This window comes from Mauremys mutica, chromosome 10, assembly GCF_020497125.1.
Source record: "Mauremys mutica isolate MM-2020 ecotype Southern chromosome 10, ASM2049712v1, whole genome shotgun sequence".
In the NCBI taxonomy this organism is placed as follows: domain Eukaryota; kingdom Metazoa; phylum Chordata; order Testudines; family Geoemydidae; genus Mauremys; species Mauremys mutica.
This window is the reverse complement of record NC_059081.1, coordinates 61,265,135-61,288,855: the sequence shown is the minus strand read 5'-3', so window position 1 is coordinate 61,288,855 and position 23,721 is coordinate 61,265,135. Positions and strand designations below refer to the sequence as shown.

At 43.1% G+C, this 23,721-nt stretch overlaps 1 protein-coding gene across 3 annotated transcripts in view; it reads right to left on the bottom strand.

Moving 5' to 3' along the window:
- The window catches only part of LOC123378379 (disintegrin and metalloproteinase domain-containing protein 23-like), a 242,767-nt gene that overhangs the window by 81,721 nt on the left and 137,325 nt on the right, over positions 1–23,721 (bottom strand). For all 3 annotated transcript variants that reach the window (XM_045032070.1, XM_045032074.1, XM_045032071.1), the window contains exons 15-20: positions 22,877–22,976; positions 12,250–12,321; positions 10,898–10,984; positions 8,985–9,065; positions 1,802–1,852; positions 777–840 (exon numbers count right to left, since the gene is read on the bottom strand). In XM_045032070.1, the coding sequence (XP_044888005.1) occupies positions 777–840; positions 1,802–1,852; positions 8,985–9,065; positions 10,898–10,984; positions 12,250–12,321; positions 22,877–22,976 (455 nt within the window). The remainder of the gene's footprint in view (positions 1–776; positions 841–1,801; positions 1,853–8,984; positions 9,066–10,897; positions 10,985–12,249; positions 12,322–22,876; positions 22,977–23,721) is intronic.

Here is a 23,721-nt window from a genome sequence, read left to right as displayed (position 1 = left end):
ACAATGGGTAGGAACATTCTTCTCTCTCTCACGGACCACACCCACCCCACAATCACTTAAGTTGGGAGGGCTAGCTCAGTGGGTTAAGCATTGGCCTGCTAAACCCAGGGTTGTGAGTTCAATCCTTGAGGGGGCAACTAAGGGAACTGGGGTAAAAATCTGTCTGGGGATTGGCCCTGCTTTGAGCAGCGGGTTAGACTAGATGACCTCTTGAGGTCCCTTCCAAACCCTGATATTCTATGATTCTACATAAACATCACAATGGCATGAGTGCAACATACTGGTAGTTTGGTTCTACTGTCTTATGCTCAAAATCATTATCCAGTGCATGTCTCCCCTGAAGATGAGGGAATCAATAATTATCTGTGATTTAGTTTTTAAAACCACACATTTATATTAAGGTGTATTAAGAAATATTCTGAACACAAAAATATATTTATCCAAAGATATTAACCTAACATGGCTGTAGAAATAAGTTTTATATTTTCTGGTGAGTTTCAGCCTGGGTTAGCTGCAGTATATGCTGCTCATCTTATCTATATCTACAGGCACAGCAAGTTATAACCACCTGACTCCCACGGCTCCTAAAGATATCAGCACCCAAATACCAAATGACATCACAATTCACCCATATTATCTCAACAGACATTTTTTCTCTGCTCTACGATGGAAACTTTTAACTGAAGGAGGAAAGTACAGTAGGTGAAAATACTAATAATACAAACTAAAAAATACACATGAATAAAATATATTTAAGGTAGGCAACGTTAACCTACTAATTCCCCAAATGTATTTGCACTGATTGTCTCTTGTCTTGCATTCTCCATTATAGCAACGTCCCTAAACAAAAACACAACAAATTAGTGAAGGGAAACCGAACATATTACTTTATTTTTTTAAATCAAATGCTGTCCTTTAGCTGTCTTTACAACTTCTCTTTCATTTTATTATATTTTATACATTGGGATATACTCTCCCCTTAATGTGCTTGTGTTTGTGTTGTGGGATGAGGGTGGGGGTGGAAAGCACATTTATACACTGAGGGCCTGATTCTCTACTGCATTTCATGTTGTCATTTAAACTAGTCACAGTGGGTTGAAAATGCTGCCAAATCAGATTTTCCACTCACCCACACTAGCGGCAGCATTATACATCCACTTTGCAAGGTGTAAAGGCCTGCATAAGAGGCAAACTAATGAAAGAACTGGCCCTTCATTTCTATTAACTTAACTGGAACTAACACCAGTAAATCATTGCAGAATTATATAAAAATATACACCTGAACATCTGGGTGCCCACTGAGCCGCACCAATCTTGTATTTCTATTTTCTGCAAACTGCCTGCTGGCCAGAAATAAAAATCAGAGGAGAAAGCTGAATTTTTTTAAAGTGATCTGAAAAGGGCCAAACTGACTGCACTTAAACTGAAATTCTCAATGTTAAAAACAGAGCACAGGCAGCGCAGGCAACATCAGTGCAAGTTTCTTTACACTGCTACAAGCAAGCAATATGCCTCAACTTTAACCAAGAAAGTGAGAGACTAAATCAGTCCCTATGTCCATACAATGGCCCACCAGAAGGCTGAACAAAACATTGAAGAACTGCAGGGAGAGAGGGATGGATGATATGTTCAAATTTAATAGGTGCTCTGTTTGTCTGCCCAAAGTTTGACAAACCCTTAGGATGAATAAACTGAGACACAGAGTTTATGAAAAAATAAGGAAGAAAAGTGAGTTAAGAAATGAAAATTTACACTGGATTCATTATTCATTGATTTGCAAAGGTTTAAACACGTTACATACCTGATTAGAATCACAAGCATATCCATCTTGTTTATGAAGATTTGGTGGGCACTGAACATCAAAAGATAAAAATTCTTGATCAAATTATAACATTTGGAACTGTAGGACAATAAACAAATGTTTAACAATAAATTGTTTAAAAACAAATAGTTGGCATAAAATACATGCAGAGGAACTGTGCAACAGAAGATAGCACTAAGGATGACAAAGCGCCCCAAGGGTTATAAATACAGTATAAGAAGTCACAAAAATTAGGTTTATATTTATTAGAAAATAAACTAATAGGATATATGATTGTGGCATATAAAATTCAAAGGAAAAAAGAATGGAGAAGGCTTATTATGTTTATATAGTATCCAAAATGTGGTAGGTGCTTTACAGACCAATTAAAATGATACAGTAAATGCACTCTACCTATAGACATGAGATAAAAAATAATAGATGGAAGCAGGGAGGAAGGAAGACAAAGGTTACACAAGTCACATCACACACCCATTTAAGAAATATCACAATGCTATTTGACAGTGAAATTCAAACCAAGAGGGAATAGAATGAAACAAAGAAAGAACCAGACAGACACTTAGGAATCTCAGAATAAACTTTGAATGAAAGTAATTCCATTGGTGGTCTGTTCCACAACAAACAGTAGAAATTCCAAATATATTCAAGAACTTAAGGAAAACAACTTTACAGAGTAAAAGTGCTAGCTGGCTAGGTAGACAGACATGTAGCAGGTCACTTTACCACTCCTTGCCAAAACATTACCTTGTTAACATTACCTGTAACCGTTCTGTTTTATCCGGTCCTTTCTTAAGGTATGTGTATAAACAGATTAAATTGTATAGCGTAATACATCTAAATATATCTATATCTACACACATTTTACAAAACACATTTAAAGAAATCATGTTGGTGCAAAGGGGCTGCAAAGCAGTTGCAAGGCCCCTGATGGATTGTTCCTGATACAGGAGCCCCTCTAGACAGATACAGAACTAACTACACCAGACTTACACTTTCCTCCAAGAGCCACTGATGGGCGGAGGGGGGGTGGGGGGAGAGCATTCCTGGTCATCTGACAAACGAGAGGGGTGTGACTAGGGCAGTCCCGTACCTCAGCTATTCCTGAGCTGCCACAAAATCTATAAAGTCCTTGAGCAGCTGGGCACAAGTTAGGGCAGCCCTTAGGGTTGTTCTAACCAGCTATAGGGATCAAACTGGCTCTTAGTGGCCCCAGATTCGAGTGGGCACATGTCCAACTCTTAGAACCTGTACAGAACCCTGCACAGGGTGAATTCGGCTGTGGTAGAAGTGTGTGAATTTAGCTGTACAAAATCCTGGCTGATGAATGATGCCACCAATATATAAATCACACAAAGAACAATTTTCCATGGTTATGCTCAGCAATAGTGATAAACACAAGAAAAAATGGAAATGCTGCACAATGTAGATAAGAAATTATTTAGAAATAATTTAAGATTAATTGATGGTTCATTAACTTTTACATCAACCAAATACTAATGCAGCTTTAGATAGTTACATATATTTCTGTGCTAAGTTCATAAACAGTCACACAGTTACATATATATATGAATTATATGATAACCAGCCACTTCCAGTTCTTAGAGCTGTGTGTTCTGATATTAAAACAGTGAAAACTTGCCTATCATTAATACATACTAGAAAACCTGCTTCACAGGGATGTCCCGTGAATGGTGGAACTGTAGAACAAGAAACAAAGGGACAGAGATAGAATGACTTAAAAAAAAAATAGTAAGCATACTACTTTCACAGCGCCCAAATCCTTACTGGGACCAGCTCCTGGGATCTGCCAATTGGCAGTGATTCTGCATTGTCACAAGACAACTTGCCCTAACCTAACTGCCTATTTTGGTTTTTCTGTATGTATACTGATTTTATGACATTGTTGGAGACATCAACAGAAATGGCTATGCACTAAATTGTCATGCAGTTCATTTTTTTGTATGCAAGTATTTGTTAGATATAGTTGCTACAGAGCAACATGTCCACAAAAAGTACATGTTACAGTAATTTTGTATAATCAATTAAAAAGTAGGGGCAAATAGCTTTTCCTCTTTAATGTTTTTGATAACAGAATGGTGGATTTGTTAAAATAGCACAAAAAATTTTTCTGGTGCAGAGATTTTTTACTAGTTTAAAAGGAAAGTTAATTACTGTGTACAGTAACTGGAGTTCTTCAAGATGTGTTGTCCATATGCACATTTCACTGATGCTATGCATGCACCTCATGAAGTAGGTCCGAGTTTTGGGGGCCAGCAGTACGCATAGGGCGCACGTGCGCTCTGCAGTCCTCATGCTTTTCTGCAAGAGCATATAAGGGCAAAGCACATCCACTGCCATTTGGTTCCTTCTGACTGCAGAATCCTATATAAGAGGACTCTGATGTAGAGAAGCTGGAAGGGCAGGTTGTGGAACATGCATATGGACAAACATCTCAAAGAACTCCAGTTACTGTATACAGTAATTAACTTTCCTTTCTCTGATAAGTGACTGTCTATATGCAAATTCCACGGACATGCGCTCTGATCTTCCTCACATGAGGTGTATACATACCATCACTGGGACGGGCATAAGGACAATCACTTGAAGGAGAACAATTTTAAAATAGGTGACATACTGGGGCATAAAGAAGATGACATTATCCATTTAAATATTTGTAGGCACGCTCAGCAATGTCTTCCAAACATCACAAACTGAATAGCTCATAACTTTCTTAAGAAACAAAGCTTCGGTTTTGTCCATATTTAACTTTTCTCAGAGGCTACATTTTGACTAACCTCTTTTAACAATTTATCTATTTATTCAGTGTCTGTGGTAAAAAATGTGGGAGTCCATTTTTAAAAATGTCATTTTCCTTCTATTTTTCATATTGGTTTAATTGTTCATATTTGCCTTTTTTTACTTAACTTTTCTAAAATGTGCAGGCTTTTTAAACATTTCTGCTACTAAATGCACATACTTTCTTAGTTGGACTGTGACAGTGTTCTTGCTTGGGCTTTATTTTTGGCCATCAATCTGTTTATGCTGTTAGATTAATTTTCCAGGGCTCTCCTTTTTCTCATGTTACTTGGTTATTTTTTTCATTCAAACCAGCTGCCCACAAACTTAGGTCACAATTTTGCCACACTGACTCATATTAAATAGTATCTTACTTTGTTAGTATTATTGTTTAACATATATATTGTGGTAGTGCCTACATCAGGGGTGGCCAGCCTGTGGCTCCAGAGCCACATGCGTTTCGTCAGAAGTTAATATGCGGCTCCTTGTATAGGCTCCGGAGCTACAGGTGCCAACTTTCCAATGTGCCGGGGGGTGCTCACTGCTCAACCCCTGGCTCTGCCACAGGCCCTGCCCCCACTGCACCTCTTCCCACCCCCTCCCCTGAGCTTGCCGTGCCCTCACTCCTCCCGCCTCCCCCCACCCCAGAGCCTCCTGCACGCCATGAAACAGCTGATTGGGAGGTGCAGGAAGGGAGGGGAAGGTGCTGATTGTGGGGCTGCCGGTGGATGGGAGGCACTGGAAGCAGGGGGGCAGGAGCTAATGGGGGGCTGCAGACATATTACTGTGGCTCTTTGGCAATGTACATTGGTAAATTCTGGCTCCTCAGGCTTCCTCTTGGCCACCTCTGGCCTCAACTGCGACAGGGCCCCATTATGTAAGTCATCATACAAAAATATATAAATTAACAGTCTCTACCCTGTAGAGCTTAGTATGAGAGACAGGCATAACAGATGGATGAGACAAACAATCAGGCTGGGAGGAGAATGGAGTAATAAAAAATAACTGGATGTTTTAATACAGATTTAGGGCTTATCTACATGAGAAATTACTCTGAGGTAACTATTCCTGACTAACTTGATGTGTGGACACACTTATTCTGAAATAAGAATGCCTTATTCCAAATTAGCTTAATCCACTTCTAAAGCTTTGGAAGTGTTAATCCACTTTAAATTCACTTCCTGTTTTATTCTGGATTAATTTTCATGTGCAGACCAGCAATATGTGCACAAATCTTAGCCATATATTAGCAATAATCACAATTGCCAGATGGCAGCTTGCTCTATACATTTTGGCAGAGGTGAGCTTTGAGAAGGGGCTTGAAGAAGGATAACGTGGTGATTAAGGATTTTGCCTGGGAGCTTTTTCCATGCAAGGCGGTAGCATGGAAGAAAGCGCAAAGGTGCTTGTGGGAAAAGCAGACAAGAGGGTGATCAAGGCTGGAATCGCTGGCAAAGAGAAGGCAGGAGCTGACCTTGCAGTAAGATAGTAGGATGGATAGATAGGGCAGGGCTAAACAGTGGAAAGTTAGGATAAGAAATTGACATTAGATGTGATGGAAGAGGGGGAGCCAATAGTGGGACTTAAAAAGGGTGGTAACGTAGTCCAAGTGACAAGCCAGGAAGATGATCTTAGGAACAGCATGTTGAATTAACTTGAGGCCGCAGGCAACAGGGCAAATGAGAAAGAGGCCCAAATGAAAAATGAAACCAAGAGACAAGGTGAAAGACCACAATGACAGAGAAAGGGAAGGGCAGGAAAGGGCTTCAGGGAAAAGTTAAACGCTCTGTTTTGGCCATGTTAATTTCAGCTGATGACTGGACACCCACAACAAGAAAGCCAGGCCAAGATTTTAGTCTAATTGTAGGGCAAGAGGTCCAGAGTAGAGAGGCAGACTTCTGAGTCATCACCATAAAGATGGTAGTCAAAGCCATGTTTACAGATAAGTTTGCCCAGAGATAGAGTGGATAGGGAGAAGAGGAGGGGGCCAAGGATCAGGGCTGGCTCCAGCTTTTTTGCCGCCCCAAGAGGAGAAGAGAAAAAATAAAAGCCATGATCGGCGGCAGCTCAACCGCGCCGCTTCATTCTTCGGTGGCAATTCAGTGGCAAGTCATTCACTCCGAGTGGGACTGAGGGACCCGCTGCCAAATTGCTGCCAAAGACCCGGACGTGCCGCGCCTCTCCATTGGCCGCCCCAAGCACCTGCTTCCTTCGCTGGTGCCTGCCAAGGATGCAAACCAGAGGGTCTCCCCACAGAAAGAGGGTGAGAGAGGGAGAAGCACTGAATTAGACACTAAAGGCGTGATCCAACAGTCAGTGGGAGAACCATGTGAGGACAGTCATGAAAGCCAACAGATTACCAGATTTCAAGAAGAGTGTGGCTGGCATTAATGGCAGCCGATAGATCAGGAAAGATGAAGACGAGTTACTGTGCAAGTATGTCCACTAGAAACAATGGACCTACTTGCAGAGTAAGATACTATTCAAAGTGAGCGTGTGTGATAGAACTGGATCTAAAATTATTTTAAATTGGATTTGGATCCTTTTTTGTTTGGTGCACACTTTTAGAGTGCCAAAGAACATAATGATATTCCAGCTATGTCCTCTTAAGTGAGGACAGGAAGGTGGTTTTAAGGTTTTTCTGTAACACCCATGACCTTAGTATGTAAACATCAATCACTTACTCTCAAGCTGGTTTCTGTTGTTGCTTACTCTAATACTACTGGTAGAAGAAGCAGAGTGTAAGTGCAACTAAAAAGGCTAGTTGTCAGAAAGGATGATATTAGTTACTTTCATACTGCTATTTTTGTTAAACAAGTGAAGCACCAGCAAGGAAACAATGCAGGATGCGATGGAAGAAAGAGACAACATGGAAGTGGGGAGGACACAGAGCCTATATAGAGGGGGAGAGAAACAAACATGGGGGAGGGAGTTTTCTCATGAACCAAAGAGTCTCTGATCAAAACTCTTTCCCCTACCCTTTCTTTGAAACTAACCTCTTTCACCTGATAAGAGGTGGCTGGAATTTCAGCTCCACTCTGCACTCATTAGCTCTGAGGGATAGATGGGGATGTGGGCAATGCCCAACTCCCTCCCCACAAACTCTGAAGATGCCACTGTTGACAGCATTAATCTTGTGCAGTCTTTGTATTCCGGGGACTGCAAGGATCTGACTGGCCTACAATGCCTTTAAACTTGTGCATTCTGCAGGACCAGATATAATCTTACCCAAAGTGTTCTGAGAGCCAGTGTAAATGCTAGCTGCCTAGGGCATTATTCTGTTATTTTCTTGGTGCTCACTGGAAGTGTGTGTGGGGAGAGAGGGAGAAGAAATTGAGCACACTGTTCTATCTACATCTCTAGGAATGCTCTAGGATAGGACAGCTTTCATTCTCCACTACAGAGAAATTCTGGCTCTTCGTTAAACAGAAATTGTAATGCTTGCTCTTAAGATAAATACATTTAACCAGTAAAGAATAAAAATTCCATCTTTTCTTTTGTTTTCAGCCAAGACTGCTATAGCCAAAGTGTCTAGGATTCCCTTTGAATCATGTACAGTTTAAGTAGCCCAGACCAAAATCATAAATAGCATATTGATTATACTGGTACAAACAGCTAATGGCTTTAATTGCCTGATAAACCTTGAAGTGCCATGTTAAATTCTACTCTTACTGCATATATATCTAATGGAAATTAAGGAGATGAGTCAATATATGAAATGTCATGGCTCCATTGTGGGTAGAATGAAATATAGCTTTACATGCATACCTTTTCTTTGATACTTTTGCTAAGTTGTGCCCTCACTAAACTCCTGGGAATGCCAATGGGGTTTGAGTAAAGGCAGACTTAAGTCTCTCGGCCATTATTTCTTTTGATAAGTTATGTTCTGAAACAAACCATTCAGCACAGCACATAAACGGATTTTATTTTCCTTTCCTTATTTTCTACTATAACTGATTTCTTTCCCTTTGCTTTCCTTAAACAATTGCTTTGCTTTCTGCTAACACGTGAATACCTACACTGTGCATCTGTAGTAAGTGCTTATTGCCAATAACCTGTTTAGCAGTTTTAGATATTTTGCTGGGGTTTGTGTCATTCATTCTTCGCATTGTTTTATGAGTTTTCCTTTCTCCTTTTGTAACAGAGTTTATACTTATTAAATAATTGAGAACAGCCATTTGCTAATCACTTGAACAAAAACCTTCTTCAAATACACTTCACACAAAATACATTTTTAATATTTACAACTAATGAGGGAACTGGTCATTTTGAGCAAATGTAATATCAGCTTGTTACTCAATATATTTAATTGAGATAAAAAGATTACAAAATTGAATAGAGTATCAGAAAGCTTAGGTATACATACCTGACCAGAGTCGCCAGTACAGTACTCTGTAATATCACACTCATTCACTGCATATCGACAGTCATAGCCTCGTGGGAAAAACTAGAAAACAACCACCATTCATTAGGACTGAGATTATATAATGGCATATTCCAGACTCTTGTTTAGAAATATTCCTTGTGTTTCAAAGCCATACTTCTCAATTTTCAAATGAGTCTCAGCATCAACATCCTTTGAGTCTTGCCCACAGAATAACAGAGAGAACAAAACATATCCAGAGGAAGCCTTCAGTACAGAAATAGTGTATGATTAACTCAGAAACCTACATTTTGTAATACTTGTGTACATACATATGTGTGCGTTCACACACACACACTTCAGTAAATGCTGAATTATCCAGGAACAACAAAAAACCCACCGCTAGCTTCTGGTTCAACTGAAAGTGGTACACATCAGTAATCTGAAAAGTATTCTTCAGTGATACATCTCTGCTAGAAATATTTTTCATACCATTAACACACTGTGTATGGGAAAAACTATAAAGATTTATTTCTGCCGAGAAAATATTGAGACTTAACAAAACCAACCTACCCATCCATTGGTTTATCAACAGCACATCTACTTCTACATTATATAGATTAGGTGTATGTTTAATTTTATGGGGCTAAAACAAAGTCCAGCATCATGAGACAGTAAAAGAAAAAAATATTGTTAATGTTTACCAACAAAGATACTATATCTCAACCCAGTCTCATCCTGTGTCTTTTAATTACATTTAGATAGTTATCTGAGAAATGACATCAACTGCCCCAAGTCAAAAGGCAGGTTATATTCCTGTGATGTTCAGAGATCTAACTCTTCTAGTTCTCATGCAACAGTTTGAGCCACATCCTTTAGGAATTCTCATGTTTGCTCTGTCTCTAATAACATTTCCCAGATATACTAATAATTCACCATATCCTGCCATAAGCTATGCACAAGACTCCCACTGACTTCATTTGAAGTCCTGTGCATGAAACAACAGGATACCAGAGTATGGCCCAATATTATCACAATGAGACCAGCATCTAAACTAATTTTTTCTAAAGTACTTGCAATCCAGAATTTTGGACCACAAATCACAATATTTAAAAATGAAAAATCAAGTGAGGCTGTTTAGTATGCCCTTCAATACCTGCTATTGGCAAACTTCATCGGAGAAGAAAGCCTGCACTACCATTGTAGCAACTATTAGTATTTATCATACTGTGTGGCTTCCAGAGATTTCAGCTGGATGACAAGTAATACAGCTGGATGTAAAAGTATACAGATGTAAAAGTATCCAGAATTCAGCTGGATGTAAAAGTATACATTCAATTACTTGCTATTTCATACTGAAGAAAAGGCGATGTGCACATTACAACTTTACATACTATTAGATCATTGCACCCAAAACATCAAGCAGCTTAAAATACACTCTACCCATAACACATTTATTTTAAACCATGTAAGTAAATAGATAAATAAATGTAATCTGGTTTTAACATTAATCTCAATAACATTTTCAAAGTGTTGATCAAGGTTTCAGATATATGAACCATATCAAAGTCAATGAAAGTTTTGTGACCCAAACCAGCACAATATTTTGAAAATTTAGATAAAAATCTTTAACTCCCAAGATTGGTCATATATGTTGTGGTGGTGGAATTAATCAAACCCAGATCTATGGTATAACATTGTGTGCATCAACAATAGCAACATACACATAATTCCATCTACTGCCACATTGTCTGAAGGTCAGTAATCATTATGTTCCTTAAAAACATTTTGACTCAGTATATGTGGCCTATTTCCCCACACTGTCACCCAGTATTTGACCTATATCAGGTTAGACATTAGTTCTAGGGAAGACTAAGAGTAAATAAAATAGAAAGAAATGCTATAATAAGACTCACAAGACAGGATGTGTTACAGCAGGGTCCATCACTACAGTGAGCTCCATTAGAGAGAGAGCACTTCTTACAGCAGTTTTCATAGCATTCCTAAAGAAAAAACATTAAGTGATCTTCTCAACTATCCAAACACACCATCCTGTATATCATGATCAGGAAAAGGATTCAATCCTGTACTGACTAGAAAATAAACCACATGAAAGAATCCTTTATGCTATTTAAACATCAAACTAGCAGGGAGACCAGTGTAAAGAATTCTATAGCAGCAACCAAATATTGGATTTGAGACTATCAAGAGAGACAATGTATATCTTCTCAAACTTGTCTGAGGATGAGGTTCCAGCATGGACTCCAAGACAATGTAAGCCATTGAGGCAGTTTGCACTCACTCGGGAAAACCCCAAAGAGAATTAACTATATATACCATTATTTACAAAAGAACTAAAGGAGCCTAAATAAAGGTCTGCAGGTGCAGACTTGGATAAAGCTAAAGCCTCCCTGAATGCACTTTGGAGTGGAAGAGAAGGAACTGAGGCTGCACTACCTAATATAGTCTTAGGCACTGAACATTCAATACAGATAGAGGGTGCATGTGTACAGCCCCAGATGAAAAAGCTTTAGAAACATGTTGTGTTCCTGAAGCACCAAGAGAGACAGTTCACTACAAGCAGGAATGAACAGAGACCTTTGAAGTATAATTAGCAAGCTCAAGTGGGAACCCTACCAACCCCTTTATTCTAGGTCAGCTTGATCTTTATATAACTCCCTTCCTTTCCCTCTCTTTCATCATTTCTCCATCTCAGGGTCACAGCCAAAATCCCTCCATATCCACGCCCATACCCAGAACAAGGGGAGATAAGAGGCAAGGAGGAGGAGTTCTTTCTTCTGTCTGGAGCTGCATGCCACTCTGCCCTGCTCCAGCTTCTTGCTCCTCTCTCTTTATGCACTTATACACGGCGTAATGCTGTTTTACCCAGGCCCCATCATCATGGTCCCCACTTCTCACAAGGTTCAGCCATTTCCACACCATCTTTAAGAGGCACTTTTCTGAGCCAAGTGTGGGGTGGGGTGCAGTGGGAAAATAGGAAAGGCAACAGGTTTCTTCTGTATTTGTAAGAATGAGCGTAACACAGTGTAGCAGAAACAAATATTTTCTCATTAGGGATAATATTCTCCCTCGTACACAGAAAGTTGACTAATACAATTCTCTGATAGAAGTTGTCCCACAAGACAGGCAGCGTAAATTCAACACAAAATTCTTTCTTTTCCCATTTTAACATCCATATAACTTTTGCTCAATACATTAATGTGAGAAGGGGCTGCAGGAACAGTGCATAAGAACATTTTAAACTTACCATTCGGAAACCACAATCACATTCTTCTCCTGCTTCTACATATCCATTTCCACATTCGGGAGTTTCAAACAACTGAGAGACATACAAAGAATAAAACCATTGTGAAAAATGATGGAAGATAGCAACTGACTCAGCTATGCCTTTAAGGGACAAACCCTCATCACAGTGCTTCTAAGACATCACTCCAGAGAGAGAACACCCAGAGCTACTCCTCAGGGAGTGCAGGTAGCAATGCAGCCCCTTGTGCAGCTAGCCAGCCAATTGTCCAGGAGTGCAAGGTGTGTGGGCTACTTGTATCCTTTCCTGCCTTAGTTGGGGAGCAGCTGTGAACAATCTGGCCCAAAGAAATAAAATCAGTAAAAGGAAAATATGCAGACAGCACAGTGCTATAGTGGAGCAGTATTACCTCCTTCCAATCCTGTATATTCCCATTATTGTAGTTATTCCTTATGGGAGTGACAATTTGTGGAATCTGTCTCTGTAGAACTTATGATTAAGGCTACGATTTTGTCATGGTTATTTTTAGTAAAGGTCAGGGACAGGTCACGGCTTCCATGAATTTTTGTTTATTGCCCATGACCTGCCCCTGACTTTTACTAAAAATAAGCATGAGACAATGGGGAGGGAAAGAGTCCAGCACCCCGCCCTGCTGTGGCTGGGAGCTAGAAGGGAGCCCAGCCTGTGGTGGCTGGGGAGCTGCGAGAGTTCCCCGCTGCCCAGGCACTGGGGAGCTCTGGGGGATTTCCCCCTCCCCCCAGGCTGGGGAGCTCTGGGGGTTCCCCCACTGCTGGCAACAGCTGCTGAGGAGCTGCTGAGTATCCCCTGCCAGCGGCGGGGTCTGGGGAGCTGAGGGGGACCCCCATGCCCATGGAGACTAGGGAGCTCCGACGCTCCTGCCACTCTGGACGCTGACGCTCCCAGCTGCTGCAGGCTGATGTCACGGAGGTCTAGGGTGACCAGATGTCCCGATTTTATAGGGACAATCCCGATAGCTGGGGCTTTTTCTTACATAGGTGCCTATTCCCCAAACACACTCACAGTCCCTATTTTTCATACTTGCTATCTGGGCACTCTGCGGAGGTCTGTGGAAGTCATGGATTCTGTTATTTCCACAACCTCAGTGACCAAATCGTAGCCTTACTTATGATATTATGAAGTCACTGTGTGTTTAAACCTTATGATGATCTGTACTGTGTCCTTGGCCTCATCCCCCGTGGGTTAAAGAGAAAGGAATGGTACCTGCATGTCTGTCTCATAACTAGGACAATTGTTATCAGCCATTCAGTAGAGCTTGCTCAGATATAACAGAGGAGTAACTGTATCCTAGATAAATTGGAGAAAATTGGTTTTCTCTGCAGAGTGCTATGGTTTGGAGCAGTGGAATTTCTCCAGAATGGTAAACAAAGAAACCAGGTTCTAGTACTAGCATTTAATAACACAGAAACATAGGGCCTCACGGAAACTAAAAACATTTGGGGTCGGAAAGAAGAAGAAAAGGTCATGCTTTCATAGGAAAGGGGATCTTTTTGACTGTGGGACCAGCCCAAGACTACGTTTCAAAAGGAGAACCCATGTTTAGATAGGGGATCCTGGATGTGGTGAGGAAACTGAGGCAAAGTTTCACATGCAGGTGTTTCTTATTTTGCCTAGAGTCTTGTCTCTCTTTTGCTGTTTAAGTAAAGACTAATTGTTTTTAGAAATCTCGTTTACAAAGTCTGTGTCTGTCTGCTTCAATTATCATATGTTCCTGAAGAGGTAAACTGTAAGCAGAGTGCCCACAAGGCTGGCAGTCTTGGAAAAGGTGAGCATCTACAAATGGGGAGTCTGGGATAACCAAAACTAGTCTCAGGGCGTAGGCAGTTGGACTGCAGGGTCTCAGTTTAGCTAGGTGGTGCTAGATGGAAGATCTGCATCCTAAGAGTGCGCCTAGAAATTCAGAACCATAGGTAGTGTCTGGACTCTTCTCAGTCTCAGGAAATCTTAAAAGCACAGATATCCAGTGATATGACCCAACACAGCAGCCTGGTGAGTGTCCAGAAGGGAAAGTTTGATCAGGGTTGTGACACACCTAGATATTATATTTGCCAATGAAGATAAGTGTGGAACATAGGGTTGCCAGGTGTCCGGTTTTCAACTGGACTGCCCGGTCGAAAAAGGACCCTGGCAGCTCCGGTCAGGCCGTTAAAAGTCCAGTTGGCGCAGGGCTGGCAGGCTCCCCACCTGGCTCTGCGTGGCTCCTGGGAAGCGGCGACATGTCCCTCTGGATCCTATATGTAGGGGCGGCCATAGGGACACAGCAGGCCGCCCGCACCCCAAGTGCCAGCTCCGCAGCTCCCATTGGCCACAATTCTCAGCCAATGGGAGCTGCAGGGGTCCTGCAGACTGAGGCAGCATGCAGAGCCACCTGGCCACGCCTCTGCCTAAGAGCTGAGGAACATGTTGCCGCTTGCGGGGAGCCGCCTGAGGTGAGAGTTGCCTGAAGCTCGCACCCCAAAACCTTTCCCACACCCCAATCCCCTGCCCCAGCCCCGAGCCCCCTCCCGCACCCAAACTCCGTCCTGGACCCCGCAACCCAAACCTCTCCTGCACCTCAACCACCTGCCCCAGCTCGGAACCCTCTCCTGTAATCCGAACCCCTCGGCCTCAGCCTGGAGCCCCCTCCTGCATCTCAAACCCCTCATTCACAGCCCCACCCCAGAGCCCACAGCCCCAGACCTCACCCCCCTCCCCGCACTCCAACCTGCTGCCCCAGCCTGGATCCCCCTCCCTCACCCTGAACCCCTCATTTCTGGCCCCACCCCATAGCCCACACCCCCACCCCAGAGCCCATACCCTCTCCTACACCCCAACCCCCTGCCTCAGCCCAGAGCCCCCTCACACACCCACAGCTGACACTCTCATCCCCTCCTGCACCCCAACCCTCTGCCCCAGTCCAGTGAAAATGAGCGAGCACCAGAGGGTGGGGGATGAAGTGAGCAGGGGCGGAGCCTCAGAAAAGGGGCAAGGCAGGGGGCAGGACCTTGGGGCTGGGGCAGGGAAGGGTGGCGGGGCAAGGGTGTTTGGTTTTGTGCAATTAGAAAGTTGGCAACCCTAATGAAAGATGGAGTCTATTACAGTTTATTGATTTTACTTATGAATAGGAAAATAGCAAGCAAGAAACACCCCACAAGCAAAGGATGTTCTGTGTGTGTTATTCACCAATTAACATACGATGAGCCAAATCAATATGAATAAATATTGCTAAAGAGCTATTCCCAGGATCCAAAGAAATAGTAATCTACACTGGCTATTTACTCTTCATTCTGCAAACAGAAAAAGTCCGATGATTAAAAAACAATAGAGAAATCAGCTCTTCAGTAATTATGGAAGTTATATTTTGTTTTCTGTTTCAGTGGTAAGCAACAGTAGATATCTGAGCCTGGGTTTTAATAATGTGCCCACCACACCAAATTAAAACATCATTCAGCCTCCCCTAGCTGAGGATACTAGTATCCTGAAGATGGTCTTAGATTCCAATCTCCTGAGGGGCAGTTCATTTGACTACCCACTGAGCCACCACAGTGGTCATTAACAGTTTTGCTTTACATTTTGTGCAACTTATTTGTAAACTATTGTATTTAATTGGTTCATTTGTCAGTTCCTAATTTTTCCCCATTTCCATCTCTTAACCCCCCCTCACTGTTACATCTATTGCAACACCCACTGGTAGATGCAAGACAACAACACATCTGCAGGTTTCCTTACTGCTGAGTTCTACAAATGTCAGTGATTCAGGAGTCATATAAATCAACTTAGTCATTCAAGGTCACTTTAAAATTCCTCTTGTCCAATTTTTCATTTCTCAGTGATTTTTTGTTGACCTCTAGAATATATCTCCATCCTTTGAGTGCAGTAAAGTCACTTCATTAAACCTGTACAAGACATAAATTGCCCTGCTAGCTCTCAAAACACAGTAATTTTTTAAGCAGAAGCTATGATGATTTTTTACAGCTCTGCCATTTTACAAAGTAATTATTTTTCAAAAGCATATCCTACTTTTGACATTTTGTAATAGTTATATTATAAAAACATGACAATAACAAGAGATTTGACGTTAACAGGGATATATCAATCACTAAAATGCTATTGAATGTCCGAGGTACATCCAGGTACCTGTTTGCCTGTTGTTTTGCTAAAGGTACCAAACACAACATGACATTTCATTGAACTCTTCTTCTGATACTTTTTTGGGGAAAAACAGATGGACAATTTTAAAATATTGCTCTGATGAAAGGTTAAAACGCATTTTTCTCTTTTACGGAAACTATTTAGCTAATTGAAAGGGGCTATAGTTTTGGGCATTACAGGCTGAATGAACACTGAACTGCCTCACAAACAGTCCTTCACTAATAAAATGTAAGCATGATTTAGAATAATTATTCTTCTCTGTAAAGATATGAAAATTAAAACATCACTTTTTCCTCTTACAAGTCATCAATATTTCTGTACTAGCAGCAAGTTCTCCTGCTCTTGCTCTGAACCTGAAAATCAGTTTTCCATTATACAATCATCTCCACAAATGTGCTTCAGCCATTCTCCGGGGAACTGAAGATTTACTCATGTTCATCCATTAGTCAACCATAATCTTACTATGATCACAATCATAACATTGTGCTTTTTTTTTGGATCTCCACATTCATTCAATTTTACAGTCATCTATATGCAAAGGCTACTAAAGATGTAAAATATAAAGGTTTTGGGGTTTTTGTTTTTGTTTTCTGTAACTTGGGAAACGCCAATGTCTATGAAACGATAATAACAAAACTTTTCAATGAATGGAGTCAGGGAGAAGATATAGTAAAGTATACACAATGAGACAGATAGCATTCAGTCTCATTTGGGATTAAAATCTCTAAGGCTGACAACTTGGTAAAATGCCATACCAGTCTCAGTTAGTTTTACAAAGGAAATATGGATTGTTTTTACCCTACTTCCGGTTTAACAGGGTGCTAACTACTTTGTCTATCAGCAATTTTTTTTGAACTTTGTTGAGTTGTAAAAGGGCAAAACGAGACTGGATGGCTAAGAAGATTGATAATACAAATGGAGGTTATGTACCTGTAACTGGTACTTTGAAATGTGTGGTCCCTATCTGTATTCCACACATTGGTACACGCGTGCTCTATGCACCCGAGACTGGAGATTTGTAGAAAGTAGTGTCTGTTGGTCTACATATGTGAAGTTGCTCTCCTCATGCTCCAAACCGAGGGCATAAAGGGCAGTGTGGAGCAATGCCTTCTCTTACCTGGAATAAGATGGGCTCCAACACAGAAGGAAGGAGGTCAGGTAGTGGAATACAGAGAGGGACCACACCTCTCCAAGAACCTCCATTTCTTCGAGTGCTGGTCCCTATGTGTATTCCACATGTGGGAGATTGGTAAGCAGTATTCAGACAGGAGGAAGGTGCGAGAATGCAGGTGGTATAGATGTCTGTAACGCAGCTGTATACAATGCTGCATCTGCTTAAGTAGTCTAGACTAGGGCATAATGTTTCATTAAAGGTGTGGATAGGGCTCCAAGTAGACATCTTACAAACATCCAGTATTGGTACTTCTCAAAGAGATACCATTGAAGTTGTTCATGCTCTCTTGTAGAATGGGCCCTCAACCTGTCCAGGAGAGGAATATGTGCCAACAATAGAATGATGTTTCCATGTTGTGCGTCCTGGGCCTCCTCAAGAGGTATCTGGAGCTCAGCTACCAACCTCTGTAACAGTTCCTGGACCACAGGAAGTACATCAGGCAGAGAAGGGTAATTGCCTCATTGAGTGAGGAGGATGACACACCTGGTAGGACCGATTTCATCCTCAACAAACTCTGATGGAGCCAGTTGGTAACAGCTGGGAGAAGAGCATTGGTGTGATTGTTGCACAGATCCAGGTCATCTATTGTATGGATCCCATGGGGCTCAGTAAGACCAATAGGAAGGTTTGACCAACTGGGGGGGCCTCCAAGGGATAGGATACCAATGGTCCCCTGGGTATTTGTAATGAGGAGGAGGAGGGCAGTTCCAATACCTCCTATGGGTTCTTTCTGGTCGTGCGTCCCTCGGGGGCCGAAGGGAGGAGAGGGACTCATCTGGACGATCAGATTCATATGATGAAAAGGAAGGCTCTTGTTCTAACAGCAGTGCCAGTGGTACTGGTGGAGGAATGCTCCAACTTGTGGATGCAGTAGGGGAGAAACCTTTCTCTCAAGGTGGTTTCTTCTGGTGCTGAAATGTCTCTAAGGAGGACTGGGCCTGATAGAGAAGGAGGCTCTGGATACGGCAGAGCAAAAATATCCTCTGGAGAGGTAAAAGTTTCAGTCCTTCCTGGAGTTTAAGGAGTCCCTGAGGTGGGGGGACTGACAGATCCGGGTTGTATAATGGTCTGGTATTCAGAGGATCCCACTAGGCGTGTGCTGGAACTATGTAATAGGGGTCCACTGTGAAGCTCCCAGACGGGGCCGGGAGGTGCTGATCTTTTGGCCTATGGAAACAAAGCCACTACAGTCAGATACTTCTTCCTTTGTGCTCCTTCTTCTTGGATGGAAGATTTATGCAGACATAATTATTTAAGGTGAGGATTCACCCATCTTGGACTGAGGCAGGAAGAGATACTTCTTAGAGGTAGATCTGGATGGGGATCTGCCCTTACGCTTCTGGTCACGTCCCCTTCTGAAGAGAGAGTTTTGGGGCTCAACAGTTTTGGCCTCTACTCTGGAACTTGTGGTCAGGGAGCAATGCTTGCAGTCTGAGGCTGCTGTACAGGGGGTTCTCCCCAGTCTGGATCTGACTGGCATTACATGGCATTCTCCGTGAGGTGCTTCCACAGATGAAGCTCTCATCTCTCATGGGTTTGAAGACAGAGGAAGTGGCAGATGCTGCATTTGGTGGCAATGTGAGCCTCTCCCTAGTAGTAAAGGCAGCACTGGTGTTCATCACTGATGGACAAGGAATGGGGGCAGCAGATACCGTTCTTAAATCTTGGGACTCATAGCATAGTTTAGTTCTCCCAGCAAAGAAGGACTAACTATACTAGCTTTAAAAAAAAAACAACACTAAAGTCTAAACATACTAAAAACTATTTACAAAATATATTTACAGAGGTTGAAAGTAGAGGAAGATTGTAGCTGACAGAGAATTACAACTCAGGCTATGTGGTGGTAAGAAGGAACTGGAGAGGTGTCAGTCCACACTTCCCTTTATGCCCTCGGTTTGGAGCATGTGGAGAGCAAGTGCATGAGTGCAGACCAATGGACACTACTGGCTACAAATCTCCAGTCTCAGGCACATGGAGCGCATGCATATACCCACATGTGGAATAAACAGAAGGACCAGCATTCGAAGAAGACTATAGAGCTTTATACCTCTGTGTTGCCAATTCAAACCCAATCCAGGTTGGTAGCAACCAAAAGTTGTTAATGGTCTATGTGATGCAAGTTATTGATTTCTGTCCAGTTCATAACGCAATAATGGGCACCCTTCCCAATAGCTCCAGGCACAGAGGATTGACTGGAGATGGAGCACTAACTACTCTTGTGTCTACACCTGGGTTTGTTTTACACTATTTTTGGCTTAAAAGGATAGGGCACTGATGTTGAATGAGGCTCCAAATGGGCACAACTATCTACTTACGAGGGTCTAAATTATTATCTGAGCATGAAGAATTCACTGAAGACAAGTTTTAACTTTCCCTAAAAAATGGTTACCTACCTTTTTGTAACTGCTGTTCTTCGAGCTGTGTTGCTCATGTCCATTCCATTCTAGGTGTGTGCACGCCCATGTGCACAGTTGTCAGATATTTTTACCTTAGTGGTATCCATAGGATGAGTTGTAGTGCCCCCTTGAGTGCCACGCTCATGCATGGTATATTAGGCGCTGCCGACCCTACGCCCTCTCTGTTCTTTCTTGCTGGCAACTCCGACAGAGGGGTAGGAGGGCAGGTAGTGGAATGGACATGAGCAACACATCTCAAAGAACAGTTACGAAAAGGTAGGTAACCGTTTTTTCTTCTTCGAGTGCTTGCTCATGTCAATTCCATTGTAGGTGACTCACAAGCAGTATCCTGTAGATGGGCTCGGAGTTCACAGCCTAGCGACTTGCAGTACTGCTCTACCGAAGCCAGCATCGTTGCAGGCCTGCTGGATAAGTGCATAATGGGATGTGAACATGTGGACAGACGACCAGGTGGCCGCCCTACAGATGTCCTGGATAGGCATGTGGGCTAGGAAAACTGCCGAGGAATCTTGCACCCTGGTTGAATGGGAGGTTACGATCGCTGGAGGTGGCACCTTTGCCTGATCGTAACAGCAGCATATGCAGGCAGTGATCCAAGAAGAAATTCTATCCTTAAAACACCCATTTCTAGCTTCCTGGGCCTCTGGAAGAATAAGGCTGGACAGAGGAATGGGAAGACAAAGGGTGATGCTGTTTAAATTCTTTTTCTCTGTCCTTCTTCCTGTAGGAGTTGGACTGACACCCCAGGACCTTGATGGAGGCGGAGGGGGACGGAACAGCTTTCTAGCCTGCAGAGTGGTGTATAGGCTCAGAAAAGAGTCCTGCTCCCTAAAACGGGAGGTCCTGAAGGGTAGTCTGCATCTCCTGGGACAGTCCAGAGGACTGTAACCAGGAGCTGCGCCTCATGACCAACGCAGAAGCGACTACCTTGGCCACCAAGTCTGTAGCGTCCCAGGTCATCTGGAGGACACCTCTTGCCATCTCTTTGCCCTCTTCCACCAAGGCAGCAAATTCCTGGGTTTGGTCCTGCGAGAGGTCCTCCTTGAACTTGCTGATGGAGTCCCACAGGTTGAAGTTGTACATGCCTAGCAGGGCCTGATGGTTAGACACCCGAAATTGCAGGCTGGCTGTCGAATAAATTTTCCTGCCAAACAAGTCTAGTCTCTTGGTATCTTTATTTTTTGGTGTGCCACTCACCTGGCCCTGCCTGGCCCTTTCGTTGGCAGTGGACATGACCAGGGATCCCGATGGAGGGTGGGTGTACGGGGGATATAGTAATTCTCTTCTGCATTCTTGGAGGTAGGCAGAATGGAAGAGGGGGTCTGCCACACAGAGTTGGCAATATTAAGGACCCCAGGGTGGACAGGCAACGCGACCCGGGCTGGGGTGGAGGAGGGTATGACATTAAAAGATGTAGTCGGACTCCTCCGCTAGCTCCCTGACCTCCAAGTTCATGTTGGCAGCCACCCTTCTGAGCAGGACCTGGTGCTCCTTGAAGTTGTCAGAGGTGCCCACTACCACTTTGTTGGGAGACGACGAAAATGACTGCACAGAAGGGGGAGGAGTGGCTTCCCCTTGCTCATTCGGGGACAGCTCCTTGGACATCGGGGCCTGCTGTGTCGCCCCTGAGTCGAATTCGGCACCACACTCCAACTCAGGTGCAGGCAGCAGCTTGTCCACTGCGGCCTGGGAAGAACGGTGGGAGTACACGATCGGCATAACAGGTACACCCCATGGGTTCCAGTACTGCCACCTGAGCAGGCCATTGCCCCTGCCTCCACTGCAGCAGCCATGCCAGTGGCGATTTGCCTTCGGGCACAGATGATCCTATTAGGGGCCGAGACCCATGCTGCTGCCAGGAGTCAAGTCCCTGGCTGGACTAAGGGTCCAACCACAGCGGTACCGCCAAGCAGCTCCGGGGCAGGCACGTGGCCTGACACAGGTCCTTTGCCCGACACCTCCTTCTGCAGTGCCTGGCGAGCCCGTTGACTTCAACTGCTTCTTAAGCACTGGGGAGGGGCAACAATGCCAGGTGGATTCCATTGCCGGTGATGCACTGTGCGCCGATACCGAGCGTGCAGTCAGATCAAGAGGGCTCCCAGGTAAGACGAAGTGCAGCCTCCGTGAGGAGGGCCCTCAAACAGATATCCTGCTCCTTCTGAATTTGAGGGCAAACATTTTGAGATCCTGCACTTATCCTTTCTGTGGGACTCCCCCAAACACTTTAAACAGCATTCACGGGGGGTCACTAATGGGAATTGGTCAGCTGCATGATGAACATGGCTTAAAGGCTGGGGAATAGGGCATGCCTTGCTCTGAGGCAAAGTCCCATCCAGGACTCTAACTCCTAAACTACTACTCTAACACTTAACGTAAAGGTCTAGTTAAGTACCTATCAACTAACAACAAAGACGACAGAACAATGGACTGTAAGAACCGCTAACGCTCTTGCAATGTAAGACAAGGCGCTCTGACCAACCATCATGGGCGGTAAGAAGGAACTGAGAGGGCATAGGGTCGGCAGCGCCTAATATACCACCGCATGAACGCGGCACTCAAGGAGGCGCTACAGCCTACATACAGATACCACGAAGGCAAAAATCTCCAATTTTGCACGCACGCACATCTAGAATGGAATCAACATGAGCAAGCACTCAAAGAATAATCCTTATTAATTGAAATGACTGCTGATGAGGAAGAAGATCTATAATGCTACAACTAAAAACCAGAAAAATCTGTAATAGTCCAATGGAATTTGAATAAAGCCTTTGAGGGAAAAGAAGGTTCAGTGAAACCATTTAGTCTTCACTGTAGTGTCTGATAGTCAACAGATGTCCTGGCAGTGGCTTCATCCTCTAAGTGAAATTACCTTTGTTGGCCTGTTGAAAAGACAGGCACCTCCCCCTCTGAGTAAAAATTCTTTGTATTCTGCAATGCTGCATCTTGAAAATTTTCGGGAGTGGTAAACCCTAAAATGACAAAGAATCAATTGAGTAAATACCTCACTGAACCCAGTTACTAGAGATGAAAATTATAACCCTCCTTTGAGCTGCTCTAAATGTTTTTTGCTACAAGAGAGGTATACAACAGTCTGAGCAATAACAGCAGTTCAGTGGGAGTCCTTTATGTTTTGAAAAACAAAACAAAAAAAATCAAGCATTTTAACATTGTTTTGTATTTTTTTTAAATTAAATTTCTCTCTTTACTATATGAATCCATAGCAAGGATGCAACAGCGTCCCTGTAATCTAGCTATCATGTTCCTTCTCACTAATAGAATCCAATGTGGTGGTACCATCTACACCTCTACCCCGATATAACGCGACCTGATATAACACGAATTCAGATATAACACGGTAAAGCAGTGCTCTGGGGAGGCGGGGCTGTGCACTCCGGCGGATCAAAGTAAGTTTGATATAACGCAGTTTCACCTATAATGCGGTACAATTTTTTGGCTCCCGAGGACAGCATTATATCGAGGTAGAGGTGTATTTGGAGGCTGACTGATTTCTCACTTCAGCTCCTAGATGGACTGATTGCATCACAGATCTCTCTCATTTCTTGCTGATTGTTTAAGATAGCCTTCTCTGCTGAAGACCAGTGACCCCGGATTAATTTTTAACACAAAAAGGTATCTCCACTCCAAAAAGCTGGTGTTCCTTTTGTCTAACACTCAACTCAAGGATCCAGGTGGAATCCTACTGGGTATTTTTAT